We start from the raw sequence: 25,941 nt of genomic DNA, 5'->3' as shown, positions 1-25,941 counted from the left end.
ATCCCTCAAATCTTGCAGTTTAGCTTACTCTGGGTATAGTTGCAGCTGGGTCATTTGCTACCTCTCTGCCTTTGGACCAGTTACCTAAACTACCTATGCCTCAGTTTTTCACTTACACAATACATACTCACTTGCCCTGCCAACTTCAAAGAGTTATAATGATCAAAGGAGAAGATACAATGTGAAAATATCCTAAAGACAAATGATCACAGAACATTAATTAAATTTCTGGGAGTTAAAATGAAAGTAATTTTTAAAATAAATTCATGAAAACATAGTTAAGGAAATAAGTTTTAGGCCTCACATTGCCCAGACCCCTTACCTGGGGGTAACCTGAGTGATATCAGAAGGATGCAATATCCTACAGGTGGTGAAGGTGAATGTCGAGTTTGTGCATGACAGACACTTGCCTGGGTTTGAGGTTGCAACTGAAGTAGAGATTTTAATGGAATCAAACAAAATTGAAAGGTTAGGTTAATAATGTAAAACATTCATCACTATTTATTAATTAAGCATTAGTAAAGGGTCTTTTGTACAAAAATCACCAAATTTGGAAATGAAATATACATAAATATTGTATTAGTATCAACTGGCTGGTATATAGCTGAATCCTTCAATACTTTAAAACTGTAATCCAAAAGGATTAAAAATAGGTTAGAAATAAGAGAAAAACATATTCTGAAAATCTCCCCTCCCCCCTGGCCTGCCCCCAACAAGATCTAGTCATTCAGTCTTTCTAGCCAAACTATCTACTTCAACAGTTCTCAAAGTGTGGTTTGCAGACCTTGTGGGAATCCACAGGTCACAGGTCAAAACTACTTTCATAGCAATGCTAAGACGTTATCTGCCTTTCTGACTGGGTTGGCGTTTGCACTATCGGAGCAAAAGCAACGCTGAGCAAAACTGCTGACTCCTTAGCACAAAGCAAGGCAACAGCACCAAGCTACACAAGCTATGCTGATATTCTTCACTGCTGCCCACCTGCAACAGTAAAAAAAAAAAAGCCAGATTCCTGACCCTCTATCTTAATATTCTGTGCGACTAAGTGGGAAGTGCGCATTAAGCACTCCGCTGCATACCAAGATACAATGGTTATCTAAAGCAAAAGCAGATGGGCAGTTGAGTTGAAATTTTTTCAAGGAACACCATTTTTTACTTGAAAGAACAACTAACTTCGTTTATTCAGACTTGGCTATCTGGCAGAAATTTTCTTGGAAATGAAGGTAGTGAGCCTATCTCTTCAACAAAAACAGCTTACAGGATTGCTGTCAGTGACAAAATTTTACCTTCAAGTGAAAATTAGAGTTTTGGAGAACTCATATCCACCTTTGCGAGCTTTAAAGCTTCCTAATACTAAAAAGATTTATCTGATGAGATACGTGGTGATATTAATGTAATTTTAATATATTATATAATGAAATATGTTAACATTTGGAAGATCTGCATAACTCAGTGAACCAATATTTTCCAAATGACCAGTGCATGATGGGTAAAAGATGCATTCAAAGTGTAGGAAAGATCAACAGATTGTGTAACTAAGTATGAAAAGTTCACTGATAGGTTTTTGGATTCCATATTGCTTTTATAAAGCTTAAAGAAACTACCACTCACCAAGTTTTGGTGTAATATCAAATAATTATCCACAAATACCTGAAGAGGCTATTAAAATACTCTCTCCTTTTACAACTATACCTCTGTGTGAGCCTGCATTTTCTTCATACTCTTTAAACAAAGCAACATACTATAACAGACCGAATGTAGAAGCTGTATGAAAATCCAGCCATCTTCTTTTAAGCCATAAATTAGAGACTTGTAAAATTGTAAAACAAAACTATTCTTCTCACTACTTAAAGAAAATAGCTATTTTTCATAAAACATATTATTTGTGTTAACATGTAATTATTATTTTTAAATGAGTTAATAAATATTTTGATTCTCAGTTTTGATTTCTAATATGGTAAATATCAATAGATACAACCCACAAAGACAAGCTGTCTGGAATTCTCAATGATTTTTAAGGGTATAAAGAAATCCTGAGCCCAAAAGGCTTATGAACCACTGACTGAATTGATCTTTCTCTTACACAGGCTGGCTAAGAGGTGGGAAGAATGAGAAAGGCCACTGTCATTATAGATCTTTCTTTTCTTCAAGACTGAGTGCATTCGAGTTAGATTTAAGTGGAGGTGGTCAAGTGGCCATCCTGCAAGTCAGAATGCAGAATTACTGGACCACACCCCACCAAGCACTGTTCTTACCTGTAACTGGACCACTAGCTGAAGTAATGGCTGGAAGGAAGATTCCTGTTACTGGCTTGGATACTGAAGGTTTCTGTTCCACTTGAAAAGTGATACCTTCCTCTTCATCCTCTTCTAAATCTGAGAGGTGATAGATGGCATCCTTGGGCAACTGGGTAAAGCCTTTAGTGATGACACCTGGTCGTGGGTCAAGAATGGTTCCTAAATTTGGTTGAGCAAGCTGCTGCCAGTGGTGCAAAGTTTGTGATCCTGAATGTGAAAGACCAAAAACAAAACAAAACAAAACCCCAAAAGGCACGTTTTAAACTTCCCACAAATATTCAATCTTGAAACAGAGGCTAAAATTATATGTGTAAAAAAGTAAGGATAATAATAAAACTACTTATTTAGTCTTAATATTTTGGTAAAATTTATATAAAGTTCTCTGTGGAAGACTGACAAGATGCTAAAGGTATGAGCAATAATCTTTCTGTTTCAAAAGTAAAGTTTAAAAAGACATCTAAAGCAGCAGTGAAAAAGCCAAGACAACACCCTTAATGGGAACTAGGATGCTGAGGCAGTGAGGAGAAGGAAGACATGCACCCTGGAGGTGGGGTTGTATTTCCCCAGGTGACAAAAATCAAGACTTCCTTACTTACGAACTTCGAAGTGAAAAGCCAGGCTTCTAGATCGAAAGACACCTGAATTTCAGTGTTTTGTTTTGTTTTTTGTGTTCTTCCCCACCCTGCTCATGACTCTCCGTTCCCCAGGCTCTCCAGGGAGAGTACAAAAGTGAAGGAGATGCTAAAAGGAGGATATATCCCCGTGGTTCCGGTCTAAGAACCCTGGTGAATGACCATCCAAGCGCCTGCTCCTGCAATGTCTAATTATGTCACTATAGACATTTCACCCTAGAGTGGGCAACTCTGACAAATACCTGCACTGATCATTAATGAATGAAACTAACTTATTGCATCCTTGAGTTTGAAGGGTCCTTATAGATTACCTACTCAAAATTTTGTCTAATGCAGATTCCTTTATGATAATAATAGAACCATTTGAAGGTAATCAATATTCCCTAAAACAAATTTATTTTGAATTCAAGTTCTATCCTCAGAGGGAACAGAAACTGAAAGGAAATTATCAAAACAGGAAAAAAAAAACAAAACACAAAACCACCAACCCAGACACACATATCTCTAAGTAAATGACACTTCCTGGGTAAAGGACTCTTTTTTGAAAAGGAAGGTAGAGATGACGTATTACATTTATATTATTTTTATTTATTTATCATATCCCATTTATTTTACCATAAAAACTGCTGTCAATGATATATCTTAGCTAAGGACAAGAAAGGATGTTCCTCCTCCCTCACATTTATATGAAAACAATACTGATGGCTGATAACTTGGAGAAAGCAGATCTCTTCATTCTTTTTCCACAAAGTAAGTACCATAATGGACTGTCCCACAAATGTGGTTTAGGGGTAATAAAGGTGTCTCCTGCACATAGTCCTCTTATAATTACAATACGAAGTTCAATTCCAGGAAAGGAAAGGCTAATAAGCAACGTGGCTTAAGAATGGCCCTTACTTATTATTACCTTCAAGGGGCTTGACAATCTGCAATTTTTCAGGCATAAAACCTCGAAGGCAACTGGCACTGCTGAGGTCTGCGATCTCCGACTGGTCAGTGCAGAGAGAGGCAAGGCTCTCCGTGGGGGTGCCACAGCCACTAACCCCTTCTTTCTGGTCAGCCAGAACCTGGATCTTCCGCTCCCATTCTTCAGCAAAGAACTGCTTCTCACTTAAGTAGTTCTGTCGCCGCAGACTAAGGCGATGCAGTGCTGTAGCCAAATCACTATCTCCAGAGGGTCCTGCTTGACCCACCTTCTGAACGTTCCTGTGGGAAAATCACTCACTGACTAGATCTGTAAAGGTGATAAGCACAATCTAGACTTCTCTTTTCTACAATGGTGAATGTTCAAGAGACTGATCTTAAAATCATAGTGTTTTTTTCGTTAGGTATCAAGAATACAGAAATAATAATAAACCAAAATCACTAATACATCATTTTTTACAGATCATTTCAAGCAACTTCAGACAAGCAAAAATATACTTATTTTATGTTTACTAACTTTTCTATTTCATTTAATTTTTATATTGAAGTATAATTAACATACAATGTTATATTAGTTTCAGGTATATAATATACTGATTTGACAATTGTAAATATTACTCAATGCTCACCATGATAAGTGTAGTCACTTAATTTATGAAACTACAGATATGACTATCTATAAAGTTAGTTTAGGTAGCCAGAAAAGTAAACTTTATCATATTGCATTGAATCTATAATACCACTGATTACAAGAGGTACTATTATTTTATTTTATGCACTACTCAGAGAGAAAAAAATGCTACCCATTAAACTATGATATGCCATTAATAATTTCAAAAATATTAAAATGTGAAAAAATTTGCTTTGGGCCATTGAATCCTCTTTGAATATTGTAGAACATTTAAAAAAACCCCAAGATTTGTAAATACTACATCCTCATAGTTCCGCGAACACATTTGTTCAGTTTTTAATATTTTTGAAATTAGAGGTTTCTTACAATTGATATCAAAAGAAAGAGTAGCAAGCCAAGCTGTAGTTGCTCCTGGCTACTAGATGTGAATTCACAAAGATCTGTTTGTTGATCTTCTCCTAAGTTAATTGTGTACAATGACATAGTATTGGCACATAAAGCTACTGTAGGTACAAACTGAAAGACAAAAGAAAACCCAGGGTGATGGATCTTTTTCTTTCTTGGTTTCTTCCTTTTTTTTGGCAACACAAATATTTTTATTTTTGAACCAAACAAATTGCATCCATGGACCAAACCTGTAGTTTACAGAAATGTGACCAATACCCTCCTATGAAGTGACCATGGGCAAGTTACAAAACGATTTAAGCCTCACTTCCCTCAACTATAAATTGAAAAGATATAGTACCTACCCTACAGGGTTGTTGTTGACAGGATTAACTAAGACTTAAGCTCCTAGTCCACAATTAGCGTTCACTAATGGTAAGAATACTACCCCATCTACTACTGATAACAGCTAATACTTACTGGGTATTTGGTATGTTCTAGGATAGATTTCTGCATTAGGAAAGATTTCTCTCAGATGCCAAACATCTACCTTTCAAAAGTCTTCTGCCGACTTTCCAGGGATTCTGTTTAACTCTAGTTATATATATGTAATTCAGTAAGATGAATTAATGAAAACTGGAAAAAAATCTAAGTTTAAACAAATAGGAAGTTAAGAGCAAGCTACTTTTCCTCCATAGGTATTCAAGCTTATCATTTATCCTAAAGGCACCAAAACAGTTGAGATTATGAGCATGGGTTATAAGAAAGTGTCATCTGATGCTATGCACAACTGCCAATGACCGAACAGAGTCAAACAAATCTGACTTAGAACATGAAGATTTAGACTCAAACTTTGCCATACTAAAGAAGAAAGTAGTAAAGAATTTTATAGTTCAATGCAAGTTCCACTTTGAATATACTTAATTAAATGTAGCCTTCTCACTCTAAAAACTTTTATGAAGTCAATGATCTGTCTTACAAATAATGCTATAGGGGATTGTTACTGAATGAAAACTGACAGTTCCAGAACCTCCTTGGAATAGCACAGAACAATGCTGGAATATAGGTATGTGAATCTGGTATGTCAATGCCATAAAAATTATAGAATCAGTGCCACGATCTATGTTTCTTACTCTGAAACCTCTTCTGAGTTGCTCTGCTGACTCAGGAGTGTTTTGTCCTCTGTTTGCTGTAAACCAGACTCAAAAGGTTTTGCTGTCATGATGACACTTGAACGGTTGGACCCTGGAATGGGTAGCAGAGCTGGGAATGGGTTGGAGCGGCCCCGCGTGTCATTGGCAACTTTGACAGTATCAAATACCCGTTTTTGTTGGGCTCTGTCAAAAGAGAAGCATTCATTATTGCCACTGCCTACACTGGAGTGCTTTAGAAGAGACATGTATATGCAATTCATTAAAAATAAAGCCACCTTGACTAGCCTCTAAACTTTAGGAGAAATTATTAGAAAATAAACTTCAGAACAAGAGAGTACTCTTACAAATGTGAGCACTATGAAAAAAACACTGAATACTAAGCAGATTTGCAACTGAATCTCAAAATACCTATCACTTAGGACTGTGGCTTCCTTTTAATTCCATCCTAATGCTTGGGTAATAACACAGGTGATCTGTACTTACTTTTGCTTAAAGAGAGAAGATTCCTCATCCAAACTCAACTTTTTACGCATGGTCCCCTCAATCTCAGCTGCCAGAGATTCCTAAGAAAAAGAGTTTGAGATTTCTATAATGATTATGTAAGAAGCTTGTTAGGAGAAATGAATTATCCTTAAATTAATTAACAGAGTCTCCAGAATCCAATACTTTTGGTGTTGGAATAAAAGAAAACACAAGAAAATAGTCACAGGCCAAAATGCAAGGAAAAAAGAGACATTTTGGAAATATAACTTTTAACAAGAACCAACTTCTTTTTCATGATGTATTTTTACAGGAGAACAGTGGAAAAAACCAACATGATAAATAGAAAATATTACATATGGAGACACAAAAAACAAAAGGTCTGAAAGGCTATAAACCAAGATGCCAATAATGATTCTCTGGAGGTCAGGATTTGACGGTGTTTCACAATTTCTTTTTGTTTTGTTTAATTTCTAACTTTTCTATAATAAACATGTATAGCTTTTATAATGTAGAAAAATCATTAAAGGAAAAATAAGCAAGTTTCCCCTTTCCCTGGTCAGAGATGAGGATTCAACTAGCATGGCTGCCATGCTCAGTGAAGCTGAGCTGACAATGACTAGAACTGGAGATACTGGGTGTGAACTCATGTTTTATATATATATATATACATAAATACATATATGTATATATATATATATAAATACATATATATGTATATATATGAACATAAATATGGATGGAAACACAGATATTGATGTGTTTGAGTGGGTGTATGTATGAACGCACATATATTTCCTAGCTCTATCTGCTGAGAGGGCCTAGACGTAATGACGCTCTAGTGGCAATGGATATACAGGACTCAGATCTTGAATTCTAAGTATCATTCCTCATTAAAACTAACCAGACCTCCCTGGAGAAATGGCTGATTCCAGGACTGGGACAGGAAAAGGCAAGATGAGTTTTAAGGAGATCCCACTGGCCATATCTGGAACAATTTAAGTATCATAATCAAAAATAGTAATAATGGATTATAATCCACTGACTAAAATAGGAGTCTAAGAGTCCATACGGACATAACTAAATGAACAAATGAATAAATAAATGAGGCAGAAATGGGGCACCTTGGTGGCTCAGTCGGTTGAGCATCTGACTCTTGATTTCGGCTCAGGTCATGATCTCAGGGTTGTGAGATCGAGCCCTGTATCAGGCTCCATGCTGGGTGTGTAGTCTGCTTAAGATTCTATGCCTCCCCGACCCAATAAATGAATGAATGAATGAATGACACAGAAAGGCTCTGACAAAATAAATGTCAAAAAAATGATGGAATTAGAAAATCACCATTTGACAATCATCATAGTAATGACTGAGTCAGATATGAACCATCACTGCATGTTAAAACTAGTGGATAAATATTTGCTGAGAAAAACAGGATATTTAAATAGTCTCAAAGTATAGTATTTTCCCACAAAGAGTAACTTTGACCACTTGGCTAAGGTAGCATCTACCAATTTTCATCATTGTAAAGTTAATTTGTAACATTAATTTGATTAACTATCAATTAGCATTGATTAACTTTAGAGTGGGAAAAGTTGGCAGATACTACGTTAACCTAATGGTCAAAATTAATTAACATCATCAGTAATGAGATAAATAGACAATGTGAGCCTCCTATTACAGTGTACCGAGAAGAACATGGCATTATTTCTGCCAAAAATACATTGCCTGAATTTCATCATGAGGAAATATCAGATAAACCCAAAATGAGGACATTCTACAAAGGTCATGAAAGGCAAGCAGAGATAGAAGAACTATTCCAGTTGAAACAAGCAAATACAACATATCTTTCAAAGGACATTGTTGGGATCACTGGCAAAATTTAAATGGGCTCTGTGGATGAGATGGTAGTATTGTATATCAATGACAATTTCCTGACTTTGATGGTTGTAGTGTGGTTACATAGGAGAGTGTCCTTATTTTTAGTAGATACACAGTTAATCGAGTGTATCTGTAACTTACTGTGAAATGGTCCAGAAAAAAAAATAAGAGAACGATACGGCAAATGTAGTAAAATGTTAAAAACTGAGGAATCTAGATGAAGGATATATGAGAGTTTTTGTACTTTTGTTGCAATGTTAGTCTCAGTTTAAAATTATTTCAAAATAAAAAGTTAAAAAACAAAAATCCTGCTCCCATATTCTTCAAAAAAATCTATTATAATTTATAGTTTGTTTTTAAAAAAACGTCACAGTATTGCTTAAAAGTATTTATGAACTAGATTGTTAAAATAATTCTTTGAACCAACATTACAAATTTTGGCATAAACTCACAAGTTTTCATTAATTTAATACTATATATTGATGAATTAAACAAACATGAATCCTGCCCTCATGGCACTTACACTCTAACTGAAATTAAATATACCAAGAAACTCAAGATCTGTTGAAATGAAGTTTTAGAAGTTCAGAGTTCTATTTGAATAAGTAGCATGTAGCCTAGGGTAAGGATGACCCAAATTTAAGTAGCTCTATGGTACACAGACCTAAACCTAATTTCCTTAGGGTTCATCTCATATATTACAATAAACCTGGAAGGTTGTCTGTTAGAAGAAAGGCTGTAATAAATAAGAGTATTAAGATAGATGTAAATATGTAAATCAAGGCCTAAATCAATATATGAATTCCAGAAACAAGGACAAACCACATTATCTCTTCTCAAGATACTTTATACCACCAGAAACCATATCACTCTCAGAACAATCTAATCTTAAGCAAGTTTTCTTAAACAAGTAACATATTTCCCAGGAAAAACTCACCCCAGAAAAAGCTCCATATGACTGTGAGAAGTAAAGATGAGCAGCAGGGCCAGACCTACTTCGAAGTTCCTTTATTTCTTCTTGGGATTCATGTAACATTCCCAGACACTCCATATTCCTGTCTTGTAACTCATGCAGCTGAAAAAAAGGATGATAATTAGTGCACTTCATCACATTCTCAACATGACAATGGGGAAAATAAACCTCATTTGGATAAGTATTAATTTTATCCAGAGGGCTAGATAACTTTATGAATATAATTTCAATAGAAAAGCTCTAAAACAAACTAAGCAAGGAGAGTATATGTGTGTGTGTGTATATATATACTTCAAGTCACCAGAATTAGGGATGTTTTGGCTATCATAAACATGATTTCCTAAAAATATGAAATGTAGCTGAAATAACCATAACCGTGAATTCAATATTTAATGTTTCATATCCTTAAAATAAACTTATAGAGGGGGCCACCTGGGTGGCTCAGTCAGTTAAGCGTCTGCTTTTGACTCAGGTCAGGATCTGGGGGTCCTGGGATTGAGCCCCATGTTGGGCTCCCTGCTCAGCAGGGAGTCTGCTTCTCCCACTCCCCCTGCCCCCTGCCCCTCCCCCTGCTCGTGCTCCCTCTCTCTCTCAAATAAATAAAATCTTAACAAAAAACTTATAGAGGAAGAATAATAGCTATGGGTCAAGTTAGGTTTAGCATAATGTTAGATGTGCGTACTTTTAAATGTCACTCTGAAGTCTGTAAATGACAAGATCAAGTCTACAAAGTACTATATATGTTGCCAGGGTCCTCAATCATCCCAAACAAGTAGTTTCTCCTCCCTTGTTTCAGAATCTTCTTTATAGTTAGGTACGCAAGCATGGTAAAAGAGTATATAATTTTCAGAGTACATTTTTTTTTTAAAGATTTTATTTATTTATTTGAAAGAGAGAGGGAGCACAAGCATTGGGGAGGGTCAGAGGCAGAGGGAGAAGCAGACTCCCCACCGAGCAGGGAGCCTTATGTGGGGCTGGATCCCAGGACCCTGGAATCATGACCTGAGCCAAAGGCAGACGCTCAACCGACTGAACCACGCAGGCACCCTTTTCAGAGTACATTTTAACTTCAAAAATTTCTTCAAGTGCAGTATGTGGACTGGATCATGCAGATTCTAAACCCTTACTGTAGAACTACTCTATCGGAAACTTTTGGGGATGGTGCTTGGGAATTTCATTTATAACTCATTTTGCCAGGTGATTCTTAGCATATGCTAGGGGACCACTAAATTATATCTAATACATAGAATTTTTATAGATAAAAAGTAAAAGATTTTTGGTGTTTCTCCTGACATATCTGCAAAAACACTTATTATAAGAAATTATTTTAAAAACTGTTGGGTTGGGGGAGAAGAAAAAAAAAAGAAGAAAAAAAAAACAAAACTGTTGGGTTAAGGTAGACTGGTAAAAGGGTCACATATTCCTAAAGAATCTTACAAAAGACAAGGTTTTCTCTATTAATCAAGAAAGATGTTTTCATGTTATTAATTTTAGGGACAGAATCTTTAAATTGCTTTACTTCTTAGATCTCACAATTTAATCTTACTCTTTTGTTGTTATTTAAAATCTGGCAATCACCTTTAATCATTCTTAGTCATGAAAATGCAAGAAACTATTAATTCCCCCTCCCCCCCATATTACACAAGATAAAGGAAGATTTGATTACCTCCATTGTCAGCTGTCTTTGGGCATCTTTGGAAGCTTGTAGGTGAAGTCTCAGTTCCTCTTTCTCAATTACATGCTAACAACATATTAAAAGAGAAAAATGAGCCTTCCCATATAAAATATGGGCTACTCTCCCTTTTTTAAAGACATCTTAAGAGTGTCTCTCAGGGGTAAGGTCCAGAGGCCTATAAAAAGCTAACCTTTCAAAAGCCAAATAAGAGCAATAAAATGCGCAGAATACAAAATCTTAATTAAGGTGTTCAGAGGTCAATGAGCATGAGTCACTAATCCACATCACAGTTTTCTAAGGAAAATCTAACCCCACTTGAAAGAGAGAAATAGTAACTTGAAAGAAGTTATTCATATATTTCATGACAGGGAAGGGCTATACCAGCAGTCAGACTAAAGCACTGTAAAGGGGTAGGGAGCATGTTTACTTTGCTTAATGTATCTAGCACCTAGCAGAGTGCATGTACTAGGCCAGGGCTTAACAAACATCTGTTGAATGAATGAATGAACCTACTTCTTTAACTTTGTGCTGAAGATCTACAATTTGAGACAAGAGAGAGGAGATCTCTTCTTGGTACCGAATCAGTTCATCACTCTTCCCAGATAATTCTTCAGTCATTCTGGACATCTGAGCATTTGTTTCACCTGGGAAACAAAAGAGAAATTTAAAAATTAATATAAATGTAGGGTAGGGGTTGGCAAACTATGTCCTGTAGGCTAAATCCTATTTTGTAACAAGCACTGGACTATATCACAAATAGATTTGTAACATAAATTTAAAAAATAAACCCAGATAATTGAGTACAAGAAAATAAAGGTTCTTCTGAAATAAGCTAATGCTGAGAATTGAATAGGAGGCAATGAAGCTAAAAGAGGTGACTCGTAAAGGCAAGCAAGCTAAAAGTTTTGCCTCAATCTTTTTCTTTATGAAGGACAAGAAGGCTGGAAAGAGATAGGTGAATTATGTATGTTTCCAAGTACCAAGACATCATTTCATTTATGTCTTTGAGAACTCTTCAGGGACATCAATAATTTCCCACAAGCAACGAAAATTAAACTTAACAAATCTAACAAAGGAACATTTCCAAATGAAACAGTCACAATCTGTTAAAGCTATGAGATGCTTTTGTACAAGAGAGACTTTCCAGGATCCCTAGCAAACTGAGCAAGGCCTCAGAAGCAATCCCTAGAGCCTAGCATTCTTACATGCACATAAAATAGAACCTTTAGAATTCCACGGAGAAAGGAAATCTTGCATATAAAAACTCTGACATCAAACACAAGTGGCAAAACTATTTCTCAGTGTTATATAAAACTATTTTAAAATTCACAGAAGGTCTATAATATTTCAAAGGATGGCAATAAGGAGGCAGGAGGCTGGGATCTAAGCTCTTGGGCAAGTCATTTCCTCTTTTGTTTTTTAAGGCATAAGAGGTGCATGATGGAGTTCTGATGGAGAAGATTCAATTGACATTCTTTCTGGTTCTCTAACATTGTTATTCTAAGCTATCACATTCTGATGCCCACAGCCCAGATGAACTGGCATGATGTTTCATATCTTCTCTTTCAACATAAAAGGTTATATATTTATAGAGAAATTAGGTATCTTTCTCTAGTAAAGCCTTTTCCTAGCTGATTTATTTTTAAAAATATTTTTAATTAACAATATCATACCAAAATACGTCCTGTTATAGACACATAGTTGGCACTTAATAAATACTCATTGAATGTTAAGTTTTATGCCATTATTTAAGCCCTGGCTCTGCCACTTATCAGTTTTCTAACTTTGGCAAATCATATTCTCTATATTGTCTACAGGACTATTTCCTTATTGACAAAATGAAAGCTTCAGTTCCTTTCACTCTAACATGCTATAACTGATAGAAGTCTAGGTCTTTCTTTAATGATGATGGCAATTTGAAATAAAGATATTTATTAAAAGTACATATGATGTTTTGTCTAGAGTTGTGGGCTCAATGTGATATTCCAAGATTTTCAGTAAGTATTTAAAAATTTTTTTTTTTTTAAAGATTTTATTTATTTATTTGACAGAGACAGAGACAGCGAGAGCAGGAACACAAGCAGGGGGAGTGGGAGAGGGAGAAGCAGGCTTCCCGCGGAGCAGGGAGCAGGATGCGGGACTTGATCCCAGGACTCTGGGAGCATGACCTGAGCCGAAGGCAGACGTTTAATGACTGAGCCACCCAGGCGCCCTTAAAATTATTTCTTGTGGGGCGCCTGGGTGGCTCAGTCATTGGGCATCTGCCTTTGGCTCGGGTCATGATCCCAGAGTCCTCGGATCGAGCCCCACATTGGGCTTCCTGCTCCGCGGGGAGTCTGCTTCTCCCTCTGCCTGCCTCTTCCCCTTGCCTGTGTTTCCTATCTCGCTGTCTCTCTCTCTGTCAAATAAATAAATAAAATCTTTAAAATAAATAAATAAATAAAATTGTTTCTTGAGATGCCTCTACTGAAACCATTGATTTAATTTCTGAGTTGGTGATAGACCACCAAAGAATTGCCCAAGAACTATAAAATAAAATGTGTTAATACATACGAAGTTCTTTAACACAGTCATTGACAAGCTGTTGTTCCTTCTCTTCATAGGTAATAGTTTCTGTCTTTATGTGACAAGCCTTTGAGAAAAAAAAATCAGTCTGTGATAATATCTTCCAATGACTTTACAGTATTAACTTAAAAAACCTTTAATTCTCATTTGAAGGTGAAAGTTCACCAGTTGAAAAGGAAAAATAAAATCCAAAAAGCTTTATCTAAAATAAAGATATGGGACAGGATATGACAAACATCTCCCCCTCATTCCTCTCAGGGCCTTTGCACAAGCCTACTCATCCCCCTGGTGCCTCCCCTCCCACATACTTTTCTGCCTCGCTAATCCCTAGTCTCAGGTAAAATGTCACTTACTTAAGTAGGACTTTGATCCCCCGCCCCCCACCCCCCATTATACAAGTTCAGGAAACCCTGTAATTTTCCAACATAGTTCTTATCACAGTTGTAATTATTTAGTTATTTGTGTAAACTCCCTAAGATATATATTCCATGCTGTGGTTTTCTCTATTTCATCTATCAGCTTGCTATTATCTACTTGTCAATGAATGGGATCTAAGTGACAATGAAAGGCAAATACACATGCCTTGGCTGTCACCCCCTAATTGGAATGTCAATAGCAAATCCTTAGTTATGTCCTATTTTACCTCAATGCTACATGGACCTGAATCTATGGCCTTCAAGGAAAAGGAAAGTGGGAATTAGTGGGAAAGTGGGAATGTACCTTGGATCGAAGAGCCATATTCTCCTCTTCCAGTTCCTTGAGTTTTTCTTGCAGCATGTCCAACTGCAGCAAACCTTGAGATAAGCTAAAGGACTCATTGAACCGGAGAGGTGTAGAACAACTGGAGTCAGTTTCACTCTCTTCAGAAGCAATAGAGACAATTCGAAGTAATTCATCTTTCTTGGACAGCTCATGCTGCAGTTGATTAACCTGCACATCAAAGGGCTTGATTGATAAGATGGTCTTTCTTTTGCATTATTTCCATGTAATACTGCTTTTAATTCATGGAACAACTGTTTCTTACCATAAAATAAAATCATAAAATCAGTTGCTAGATTTTACTGACTAAAGTTTTAAAAAGAGAATAACAAATTTCAGATACTTCCTAAGATATGTTAAGAGCGTTAACTCAACCAATATAGCTTTTTCTGTACTAGATGAAAAGCCAATTCTTATATTCTATATAATAGGAATGTAGGAAGAAAATTTAACATAAGATAATGATACATTCACACTTAAAAACAAAACAAAACTGAAGAATCTTCAAAGTGTCAGAATAGACCCCTCCTTCAAAGTCTCATCCTAAATAAAGGCTTATACTTTTAAGCTTTTAAGTATAACTCTGCATGACTTCCTAACTTTAGTTTTAGAAAATAAATATTTCCAATGCAAAGGTTCAAATGTTATTAAACATAATGCATTTATAAAATATAAATGAAACCAGATAATAACAAATTACAGGAAGTTTTAAACGCAACCATTCAAGTTAATAATCAATCAGTTCTCACTAAAAAATATTTATTGCACGAAATAAATTTCTTTACCTTTTCCTTCTGTTTGGGTTTTTGAATAAAGATACCTCATTTGGGTATCTATAATTTAGGGTTATTTTTTCAAAATAAATTTAAGATAAGATCACACAGAAAGTCTACATAAAGGGATGAAGGAAAAGCGTTAGAATCTAAGCAGGGTGCCTTATGTTTGGTAGGTCCTGAACATAGGCTTTTATACCGACTAAGGTGGAGTCCCATGAGCACTCCTCTGTACAATAACATTTCATTTCTCTACTGGTTAGTTCAATGGCTGCCAACAAAGTCAACATGTGCTGGTGTTATTTACCTACCTATTGTTAACACTTCAGGGGCACCCAGAAAAATAAATTTCTTCATTGCCCAAGAAGTAATTATTTCATGCTACAAATACTTGATCAAAGACTTACTTGATCAAAGGCTTGTCCCAGTTGCTCCTCCAGGGCTTCATTCTGCTCAGATAAGACATGGTTCCGTTTTAAGAGAGCTTGTCCAATTCGAGCAGCTAGCTCCAGATCACGATCTCTCTGTTAAAATACCAAACACATCTTTTGAGAACAAACAAAATTAAATGGTAGTTTAGAAATTCTTCAGTTTCCCTAAACTCAAAAGCAATGTCCTAGAAAGCATCAAGATTCATTTTAATGTTCAGATATCACAAATAAACACAGGGCCTGACACACGGGTGGTGTTTAATATATGTTGGTCAAATGGATGGCCACCATAGTTATAAAGGGGGTATTTCTTTTCAAGTGAGATTTTTTGATCACCCTATTAATTGAATCAAACAACCCAACCTTTAAACTTATGATTTGGGGGAATTAAAAAATCAACAGGGTCTTTAAAAAACGAAGATAGGGCCTGGCACACAGTGAAAGCCCAACAAATATTTGTTGCATGCATTTGCCTATTATGCATGGTAATGATACAGTACGTGTGTTGAAAACAGTTCCAATTAAGGCAAAGTTTCTATGTATTCAGAGCCAGAGGCTTAAAGGAAAGCATAATCAAGAGCCCTACTGTCAATTGCTGCAAAAATGATAATGTGAGATAAAAGAGGAGATAGAAGACTAGAAGTTTTGAGGCTACAGGTTCTGCTAAAGCATAAAGGAGTCTAAAGAAGTCAGTGGTAATGATGCAAGGAGGCCTATAGAAAAGCCAAGCAAAGCAAGAGTTACTCCTACGTAGATGGTGATACTTAGCAAGCATGTAGGAATCCCACCTATGTGGTGGTGGTGGTGATTGTATTCTGTAGGATGAAAACTGTCAATATACATCTAGCTGCCTTATATACAAGCATGGATTCCATTTATATTAATCACTGTAAATAAAATTAAGCTTCTATCCTTACATATGAAAACAGGTAGATGAATTATCTCCAAATTTTCAAGGCCCACTCTCCTCATTTTCAATATAGGCTAAGTGGCATACACAACATCATTCTAGGGAGCTGTGGGGAGAGGGGAGAAGGGTACTTCAAAGAGAAAGACAGTTTCTATAAGATCAACTGAAGTTGACGTATAAGGAGACAACTCTAAGAATGCCAACTGGAAGAGATACACTGCACATATTAAAAATGTCATGGACAAACTGAGCTGAAATAATAGTCCAAACCGAAAGTAAAGAAAGGAAGATGCTGCAAACTGCTGGTATTGATTTGCAATGGAGCTGCTTCTTGAATGGGTAAATCTGCTCCAGGGTAACAGCAAGGATTTATTAAACAAAACAAAACAACACTTTTCTTTTTTTAACATAGCTTTTCTAGGATAGGGAAGCTAGCACCATTATAACGACAACAACAAAAATTAAACCCTCTGCAACTTCCTAACAATAAACTTCAGGAGCCATTCTATTTTGGAATGCCAGTTGGTATGCCGGTCCACTTATAACAACCTTATACAAAATAACCCAGAACAAAGACATCACTGTTTTTCATTTGATCTGCAAACTTGATAGATTTTAAATGACTGTCAAGTTTTAGTCCTGGAGAAAGAAAAGATACATTCTTACCTCTGCCAGGAGGTGTGTAACCATGTCAATATCATTGTAAGTTTTGGTCATCTGCTCCACCCTGTCTGTGCCTAGAACTAAGACAGTTAAAAACAACTGTTTATAGTATTTAGAAATAAAGTTTTAAATATTCATAAGAGTTGAAAGATAACAACAACAAACCCAGGCTTTTACGAAATGCCATTCAGGAGAATAAAAATATATGTGAAAGAAGAAAAGAAATGCTTATGTATTAGACACCCGAGAAATGGACCAATTATTACAAACAAAATGTACATCATACAATGAATTAAGAAAGTTATCAAATGATCATAAGGCAGCCACTTCCTGACTATCTCCCCCTCCCTCAGTAAGATCAGAACTTTAGTCCACTCACACTAGAGACTGTGGGCCTGAAGAATGCATTAAATCACCGATTGTTTTATGCCCTAATCTCAATTAAAGTTCCTGAGGGGCAAGTTAGTGAGGGGAAATATATTTAATTAGAATTCTGTTGTGATTATCTTCAATATCTGTGATCACCTATCATGTGAGCTAATACCAATAAACAAGGAATAGGACTTGTAGGACCTTCTGTAACTCTGTTACGAAGCATAATTAAAAACTCTTTATGAAAATCTCTACCATATCTAGGCCTCTGCTATAAGATAAACTGTATATTATACTATTATTTGCATAATTTAAGTCCAGGATTTCTGCATTAAATTCAGGAACTGTCAGGGCATTGAATAATATAGCTCCAAAGAGAAAGACAAGTATGACCCCAGTGATTCCACAGTCACAATAAGCAATACCCTTTTAAGCTAATGATGCATCCTAAAAGAGGGATCTTTTGACTTTGGAGTGCATTACATGAAACAGATCTGTGTTTGACTGAGACTGATTTTATAATTAGTTTGCTGTGAAGTGTGGAAAAATAAGAGGCTTTAGAAGCAGAAAAGCTGAACTCACGCTATCTGAGTGAACTTAACACTTCTGAAATTCACCTTCCTTCTTTACAATATGTAGGTGATAACACTCATCTCACAGGGTCATTAGGAGGATGAAACAGGATCATTTAATGAGCGGTATTAATCTACTGCTAAGTGTCATACAAGTGTGTATAGTTACTACTCTTTAAACACAGCTGGTATGTATGAAATAGCACTGATTTAAAATTCTCTGTAAATAATGCACTGTGTTGGCAGCAGATACTATGATTTAAGTCACTTGTAGTTCCTTAGTCCCATCTTCTCCTTGAGGTTGCCCAAAAGACACCATGGGACATGTTTACTTTTTTTTTTTTAAAGATTTTATTTATTTATTAGAGAGAGAGCACAAGCGGGGGGAGCGGGAGAGGGAGAAGCATGCTCCCAGCTGAGCAGGGAGCCTGATGCGCGGCTCGATCCCAGGACCCTGGGATCATGACCCAAGCCAAAGGCAGATGCTTAACCGACTGAGCCACCCAGGCACCCCAGGACATGTTTTACTGTTATTTGAGCTTTTTATTTTCCTTTCTGGTAAAACTGCTTAAAATGAATCTGGGAATTACCTAGAACTTAATTATTAATGACATCTTATTCCTAGCTAAAAGTAAAACAAAGTGCTGGATTAATAGTAATAGGAGATAGAAAACTAAAAAGATCTGGATAGAAACAATTTTACTCCAAAAGGATCTATATTTATAAGTAGAAAAACTGGCTCCATAATTTAACCACAGGGATAAGAGAAACAGGCCTTTGGGCCAAAGGAATCTTCATAATTTACTTCCAGTGTGAGGTCTCCACTATTTCTGGCCTCAATAATGAGACAAAAAATCAAATCATATCTATGTTCTAAATTAATTACAGGAAACCAGCCAATGGTTACAAACCTAAATGCAACCTAGGGTGGTGGGTCTCATCTCTAGAGTCTAGTTTAATTGATTTGAAGAAGCCCCAGGGCACACGCAGTAAGTAAAAGATGCCCAGGTGTTCAGACATGGAGCTAGCAATGAAAACTGCCAATTCAGAAGTAACACTTGAAGCAAGAACCAGGAATCCTAGAGACTCCGTTAAAAACAGTTTTTATAAAACTAACTGAAACAATATATGATATAGTTTATATTACATGATTGACCAGAGTTGAAGGTGAAGTGGTAAATTTATTTTGAAGTAAAACCAGTAAGTTAAGGCTATAATAAAGAGCTTAGCTACAAGTCACGCATGAAGAAAGGGGAAGAGAAAATAAAGGACACAGTAAGACAGAAAAGAGATGTTTAGAATAAAACATGTTTTAGGGAGGAGAAACTAATGATAGGATAATAATGAGGTGATAACAACTTCCATCTCACAAGGTCATAAAAAAAACTTGGGTCCGCTCATTCTCAGTAATGGGCTCTTTGCACCATGCTGCTGTTCCTGTCACAGTGCCACCAAGATCAGAAGGCCTTCATCTGATGAAATAACCAGTATCCATCTGTGAATGCAGGTTATCAAAACACAGATCCCAATTTTGTTTTAAAATTGTGAGCATATCTTCTACATATGGATACAGAAGAGAGGCTGGAAGGATACACATTAAAATGTTATAGTGGTTATCTCTGGGTAGGGATTAGGCTGATCTCTTGTTTTCTTTTTAATCTTTTACTAATTTTCCAGGAAGAATAAATGTTATCTTTGCAATCAAAAAACAGCAGCTCTCGTTCAGAGAGCAAAAATGAATTTTCAAATGCTTAAACATTTTTACAGAACAATTTTGCAAGTTGGTTTTCAAAGGTTGTTAATTAATGTTCAACATTTTTGGTGTAAGATTTGGAGAATCTTATGTTCCTGAAAAAATATGGGGGGGGATATACTTAAGTACTTTACCAATTCTTACTTTAAGTTCTAATTCTGCATAATTTCACATCGACCACTCAACCTCACATTTTTTGAGGATGGGAAGGGCCAATGTTAATCCATTTTGACATCTCTGTAATTTATATGAGATGGTGCTTGATAGTTCTCTCATTTTTTTAAAATTTTATTTTAGGGGCGCCTGGGTGGCTCAGTCGTTAAGCATCTGCCTTCGGTTCAGGTCATGATCCCAGGGTCCTGGGATCGAGCCCCGCATCGGGCTCCCTGCTCAGCTGGGAGCCTGCTTCTCCCTCTCCCACTCCCCCTGCTTGTGTTCCCTCTCTCACTGTGTCTCTCTCTGTCAAATAAATAAATATAATCTTGGGGCGCCTGGGTGGCTCAGTTGGTTAAGCGACTGCCTTCGGCTCAGGTCATGATCCTGGAGTCCCTGGATCGAGTCCTGCATCGGGCTCCCTGCTCAGCGAGGAGCCTGCTTCTCCCTCTAACCCTCCCCCCTCTCATGTACTCTCTCTCTCAAATAAATAAATAAATCTTTAAAAAAAAAAAAATTTTTATTTTATTATGTTATGTTAATCACCATACATTACATCATTAGTTTTTGATGTAGTGTTCCATGATTCATTGTTTGCATATAACACCCAGTGCTCCATTCAATACGTGCCCTCTTTAATACCCATCACTAGGCTAACCCATCCCCCCACCCCCCTCCCCTCTAGAACCCTCAGTTTGTTTCTCAGAGTCCATAGTCTCTCATGGTTCGTCTCCCCCTCCGATTCCCCCCTTCATTTTTCCCTTCCTACTATCTTCTTCTTTTTTTTAACATATAATGTATTATTTGTCTCAGAGGTACAGGTGTGTGATTCAACAGTCCTACACAATTCACAGCGCTCACCATAGCACATACCCTCCCCAATGTCCATCACCCAGTCACCCCATCCCTCCCACCCCCCACCACTCCAGCAACCCTCAGTTTGTTTCCTGAGATTGAGAATTCCTCATATCGGTGAGATCTAGAGTTTTTACCACAATTACTGAAATTTAAGAAGACTTCTAATCTCTCCAACCCTCTCGCAGCAAAAAAATCAAAAACAAGCAACAAAAAACAGAAATGAAAGACAAACCACCCACGTGGCATAGTCAAAGCCGCAAGAGCTCCTGGTAACTACAGACAGGTCTTCTGGTTTTAATCCCAAAGAAGTGACCACTGCTCTTGCTGCTAGAATATGGAGAACGTTTCTGTAATACAAAAAACTGCCTTCAAAAGCACTGAGAACAAAAAGAAGGTGTCTGATGATATATACCATCTAGGACAGCCTTTCTCAACAGGGTTCCAGGGGAGAATTAAGCCCTACATATAATGATTTGAGTGAGACAATTTTCTCAATTCTCCCACAGATAATACTCAATAGGTGTCTTGGGGCATATGACTTAATTATTTTGTGGAATTGGTTGAGAGGAAATATAAATATGCTAACCTCCATGATCTGACTTACAGTTACTGCTTCCTGAACATTATCAGTTATATTTCTTTTCCTGCCAGTATAGATTAATAATTTTGGAGGGCAGACCTTGAGGAAAAGTCTAAGCAGAAGTAATTATTTCTACAACTGTATTTCTCTACAAAATTGTACACCCTCCCTAATTCCTTAAACTCTCCAATGAACATCACTATGAAATGGCCATATAGCTTTGGTTGACAATGCTTTGTACTGGTGGTTCTCAGATCTTAGTGTGCATCAGTACACTCAGGAGGACTTGTTAAAACACAAACTGCTGTGCTCCACTTCCAGAATTTCTGATTCTGTAGATCTGGGGCAGGGGCCCAAGAATTTGCATTTCTAACAAGTTCCCAAGTGATGTTGAGCTCCTAACTAAAACTTATAAGACTAATCATTTCCCCCTAACCCTTTTTTCTTATGCATTATTATGCAAGGTGATCCCTTATGCCCAAATAAAAAATACCCTGAAAGGCAGATGAGGTTTCTTTCTATTTTTAGCCTTTCCACGAACAAATGGTACTTTCTGTTATGATGTGCTATGACTGCACTGCCCACCCACAGCTCACTCTGGGTCTCTCAGTAAGATTAAGGAAATCCTGAAATGACTTGTTCTGCATGCAAAATATTCCGTGAGTATCTTAAATTTTATATATGGCAGGGACTAGGATGGAATTATTTTTTTGGACCCACCCATTGCTCTCAAGTGTTCTATTTTAAAAGTAAACAATCTCTTTCTGGTTTGGTGGGGCCTTCTGAGAACATCCAGTCTCCTTTCATCCACTTGAGGTAGGCTCCCAACCCAAAACTCTGCCCATGCTTCCTTCCAAATTTATTTTTCTTCTCACAACCGTTCCAACTTCTTTGTGTTACAAAAGAGAGAAAGTGCCTCGCCTGCGCCACCTCTTTTCATTAGTTGTTAAAATTCATTTTAAGGAGCAGGAGTATCTACTGGTATGTGAGGGAAGTAGGGATAAGAAGAGGCTGAAGTTGTACCAGGGAGCTAAACCCTAGGATGGCCTGTGAGGGTACATAATAATTATTCACAACCACAGATCTTGACATCTCAAAGGGACAGAAAACTGTTGGAAAGGCTCAGAGAATGTTTTGTATCTTGGCTTTTTAAAACATTGATCAATTTGCTAAATAAAGTAAATCACTTATCTTTTACACTCATAAGATGCAAATTCAAAATGAAGTTTACTTATATTTGAGTGAACTGTTAACCCAAAGAATTGATATCTTTAAAATAACAGTGAAATTGAGGTATAATACAGAGATAAAGTATTAGTGGACCAATGATAATCCTAGCTTATTTGCTTCATGATCTTAAGTATATCATATATAGTTCAATTTTCAAATTGTTGAAATGAAAATAGTACCTTTAGACTAAAGGACTAGGATAGTTTTCTGGACCCTGGAAGTATGGATCTGTAACATCCTATTAATCTTAAGTTTTAAGTTGCTCTCTTGAACATTATGATTTACTTTGTATGGGGTCCTGAAAACCAAGTATTTTAGAATTTGATTATCATTTATTTTCCAAAGAAGTTTATTTTTATTTAAATTCTTCCTAAAAGTAACTCCATGAAATTATGATCTAAGACAGATTTCTAGCTACAGTTCCATCCTCTACTGGCATATATGACAAAGAGGTAAACTAAGGGGCACTTTCTGTGCTACTTTATCAAAATAATGACAGAAACTAAACTTATCCTGATGAAATTTCAATGTGAAGTTTCTTTTCACAAATCTAAAAATGCATGGGACAAAGACAGATGGAAATAAAAAACAAGCACTTCTCAGAAAATCTCAAGCAAGCAACTTCTCCAACTTGAAAGTTAAGAAAACCTTAAGAGCTTTAATTTAATATTCAGCTACTTACAAGAATTATTGAGGAAGAAACAGTTTTATTTAAGTCCCTTGATATTCTAATTCAAGTTTAAACGTTTACAATTTTTTTTTCCTGAGCAGTAAGTAACCTGGTTCTAGGAAAACTACCATTAGAAGTTAATGATTACTATGAAAATTAGTATTTCACAACAATCACTAAAGACACTGAAGCACTCACTGGGAAAATGTCTAGGAACTGATGCAATGTCATATCTAACTCAAATGAGAAGAATTTTACAAACATATCAATGTTGAACTTACAGACTTTTATATATCGTAATAGCTACTATGCACACGACATTTTTATAGTGAATGAATAAAAAAAAGTCAGCTCAGCCTGAAGCAGATGTTTGGAATGAGGTCAAAAGCGAAAAGGTCTCCATAGTTTAATTATTAAAACTACTTATGTATCCCAAAACCATGCTTCTTAATGACTGACCTTGTTCCTGTGACAGTGTTTAACAGAAAGTATAAAGTAAGATAGCTGATGGCTCAGGATATCAAACTACTGGGATAATAAATGTTTTGAGATATAAAGGATATTAAAATTTTAAATTAAAATTTCAACTACTTTTTTTTAAGTTCCTTTCTCTACTCAGTTTGAGGAAAGTATCAAATAAAAGAAAGGAGAAATGGAAACATCTGAGTATTGCTTGTAACCCCAGACACTCAGAGTCATAAGAATGACAAACTCGCTGCATTCAGACATAACACAGAATCATCTCTTTCTGTTGTGAAATCAGTTTGAGTTAAAGTAGGTACACAATTAACAATGCCTAGGGATGCCAAATGTTTTAAAAGTCAACACCAAGATACTTATGATCTTTATTTCAATGGACAAACTCTAAAAGGGTAAAAAAATACTCACTCATATAATGGAAAGTCTCTTCAGCAAGGACGGGAGAGAGGGCATCAGACGCATGCTGCTGCTGGTGTGGGGACTGAGTCCAGTCTTGATTTTCATACAGAAAGAGAGAGTCTACTCTTAGCTTATACTGGGGTAGCTGTTCTTCCAGCAGACTCACCAGCTCAACTTCAGGGAGATCCTCATTGGAGCAGACATCTAAAAAGGAGATTCCATGTAAATGAAGCCAATATATTCCAATTTACTAGGCTACAGAGAAAACATCAGTGAAATTAGTTTGCAAAGTAGGATAACCAAAGAAACACTAGCCAGGATAATTTCTCCAGTGATTTTTATTAATATATGTTGGTACTATAATTGGTCTTTCTCTAGGTTTCTTTAATATGAAAACTTCTATGTAAAAATAATACCATGAATTTTAATTACACCCTATTTAAAAATATATTGCTTGGTGAATATAACTATGTTTTTAAAAACTAAAATGAATTTGAACAAATATCTTATTTCCTCCTTATCAGTCTCTTCAGTGTTGCTTAAAAGAGAGCTGATCTCAAATAACATATATGCTTGGGGGAAAAAGGCAACACAAAACAATGAGCAGAAAATAGCTAGTTCAAAAGGAATAAAATGACATGTTCTTTAATAACAAAATTTGAACGCTGTGGGAGGATTCTTCAAAATTTGGAAAAATTACATTTCAGTATATTCTTACAGTAGCTAGATATCAAAAAATTAACATTTATTGGTTAAATGTTAACTAGTAATGTTAACATTTCAGCACCGTGTTCCAGCACAAGTACTGGAATAAGTACTTCATCATTTTTATTTTGAAAGATGTGGTACATATGAAGTCCTGAATACCCTTCACATCATACTCTCACCTACACACCTCTAGCTACCTTCTGCATACATCTCTGAACACACTTGGCTTCTCTGCCTTTATGTGTTTGCTCTTGGCTTCCTGTTCCAAATACTGCCCCCCATTTAACACTTCCCAAATTTAGCAGTTTACAGAAAAAGTAAATTTATCCCTTTTAACATGCTTAAAATAGAGAAAATACAGGATGTCATATCAACCCTCACACTTTATAAAGAGATCTGGTATTTCCTTTGTGGGTGGTATAAAGAAACATATCCTTACCCTGGCAAAGAACAACAAAGTTCATTTTAAGAAAGCATATTTTAAAAGAGTAAATTTCTACTACTTGACCTTAACAATGACATTTTAATAAATCAAATACGAGTAAACTGACAAGATCACATACCCCTCTTTACCTAGGACAAGCAGTGGCTTCATAATCACAAAGATGAGTTACATAATCACAGAGATAAGGTACATTAAAAATTTTAAATAGTTCTAAAGAAGCTCTCAACCCTTAGCAGGTCTTTTTAAAAGCCCTAAAAATACAACCAAATTTTATTACTACAAATTCTATGCGATCATCCAAATTTGTCCTGCCATAAATATATCACATACAGATTGTCAGTTTAATACTTGAAAGAAAAGAAGTTGACTATAAACACATGCCGAGCTATAAACAGGCTTGTGGGCAATTCAGGAAATGAAGAACAAAATTTAACATTCATTAGGGGCGCCTGGGTGGCTCAGTCAGTTAAGCGGCTGCCTTCGGCTCAGGTCATGATCCCAGGGTCCTGGGATCGAGCCCCACATCAGGCTCCCTGCTCGGCGGGAAGCCTGCTTCTCCCTCTGCCACTCCCCCTGCTTGTGTTCCCTCTCT

The 25,941-nt window shown here is 36.3% G+C and overlaps 1 protein-coding gene across 1 annotated transcript in view; it reads right to left on the bottom strand.

Moving 5' to 3' along the window:
* Positions 1-25,941, bottom strand: part of TRAK2 (trafficking kinesin protein 2) — a 67,100-nt gene that overhangs the window by 6,988 nt on the left and 34,171 nt on the right. The window contains exons 3-15 of the mRNA XM_032404625.1: positions 24,206-24,400; positions 17,133-17,209; positions 15,533-15,649; positions 14,314-14,523; positions 13,582-13,660; positions 11,542-11,672; positions 11,020-11,094; positions 9,318-9,455; positions 6,506-6,585; positions 6,002-6,205; positions 3,837-4,135; positions 2,256-2,504; positions 323-428 (exon numbers count right to left, since the gene is read on the bottom strand). Coding sequence (XP_032260516.1) covers positions 323-428; positions 2,256-2,504; positions 3,837-4,135; positions 6,002-6,205; positions 6,506-6,585; positions 9,318-9,455; positions 11,020-11,094; positions 11,542-11,672; positions 13,582-13,660; positions 14,314-14,523; positions 15,533-15,649; positions 17,133-17,209; positions 24,206-24,400 — 1,960 coding nt within the window. The remainder of the gene's footprint in view (positions 1-322; positions 429-2,255; positions 2,505-3,836; positions 4,136-6,001; positions 6,206-6,505; positions 6,586-9,317; positions 9,456-11,019; positions 11,095-11,541; positions 11,673-13,581; positions 13,661-14,313; positions 14,524-15,532; positions 15,650-17,132; positions 17,210-24,205; positions 24,401-25,941) is intronic.

The sequence above is a fragment of the Phoca vitulina genome, unplaced genomic scaffold (genome assembly GCF_004348235.1).
Source record: "Phoca vitulina isolate PV1807 unplaced genomic scaffold, GSC_HSeal_1.0 scaffold1, whole genome shotgun sequence".
NCBI lineage: Eukaryota > Metazoa > Chordata > Mammalia > Carnivora > Phocidae > Phoca > Phoca vitulina.
The sequence above is the reverse complement of the archived record's forward strand: the minus strand, read 5'-3'. Positions and strand labels throughout refer to the sequence as shown.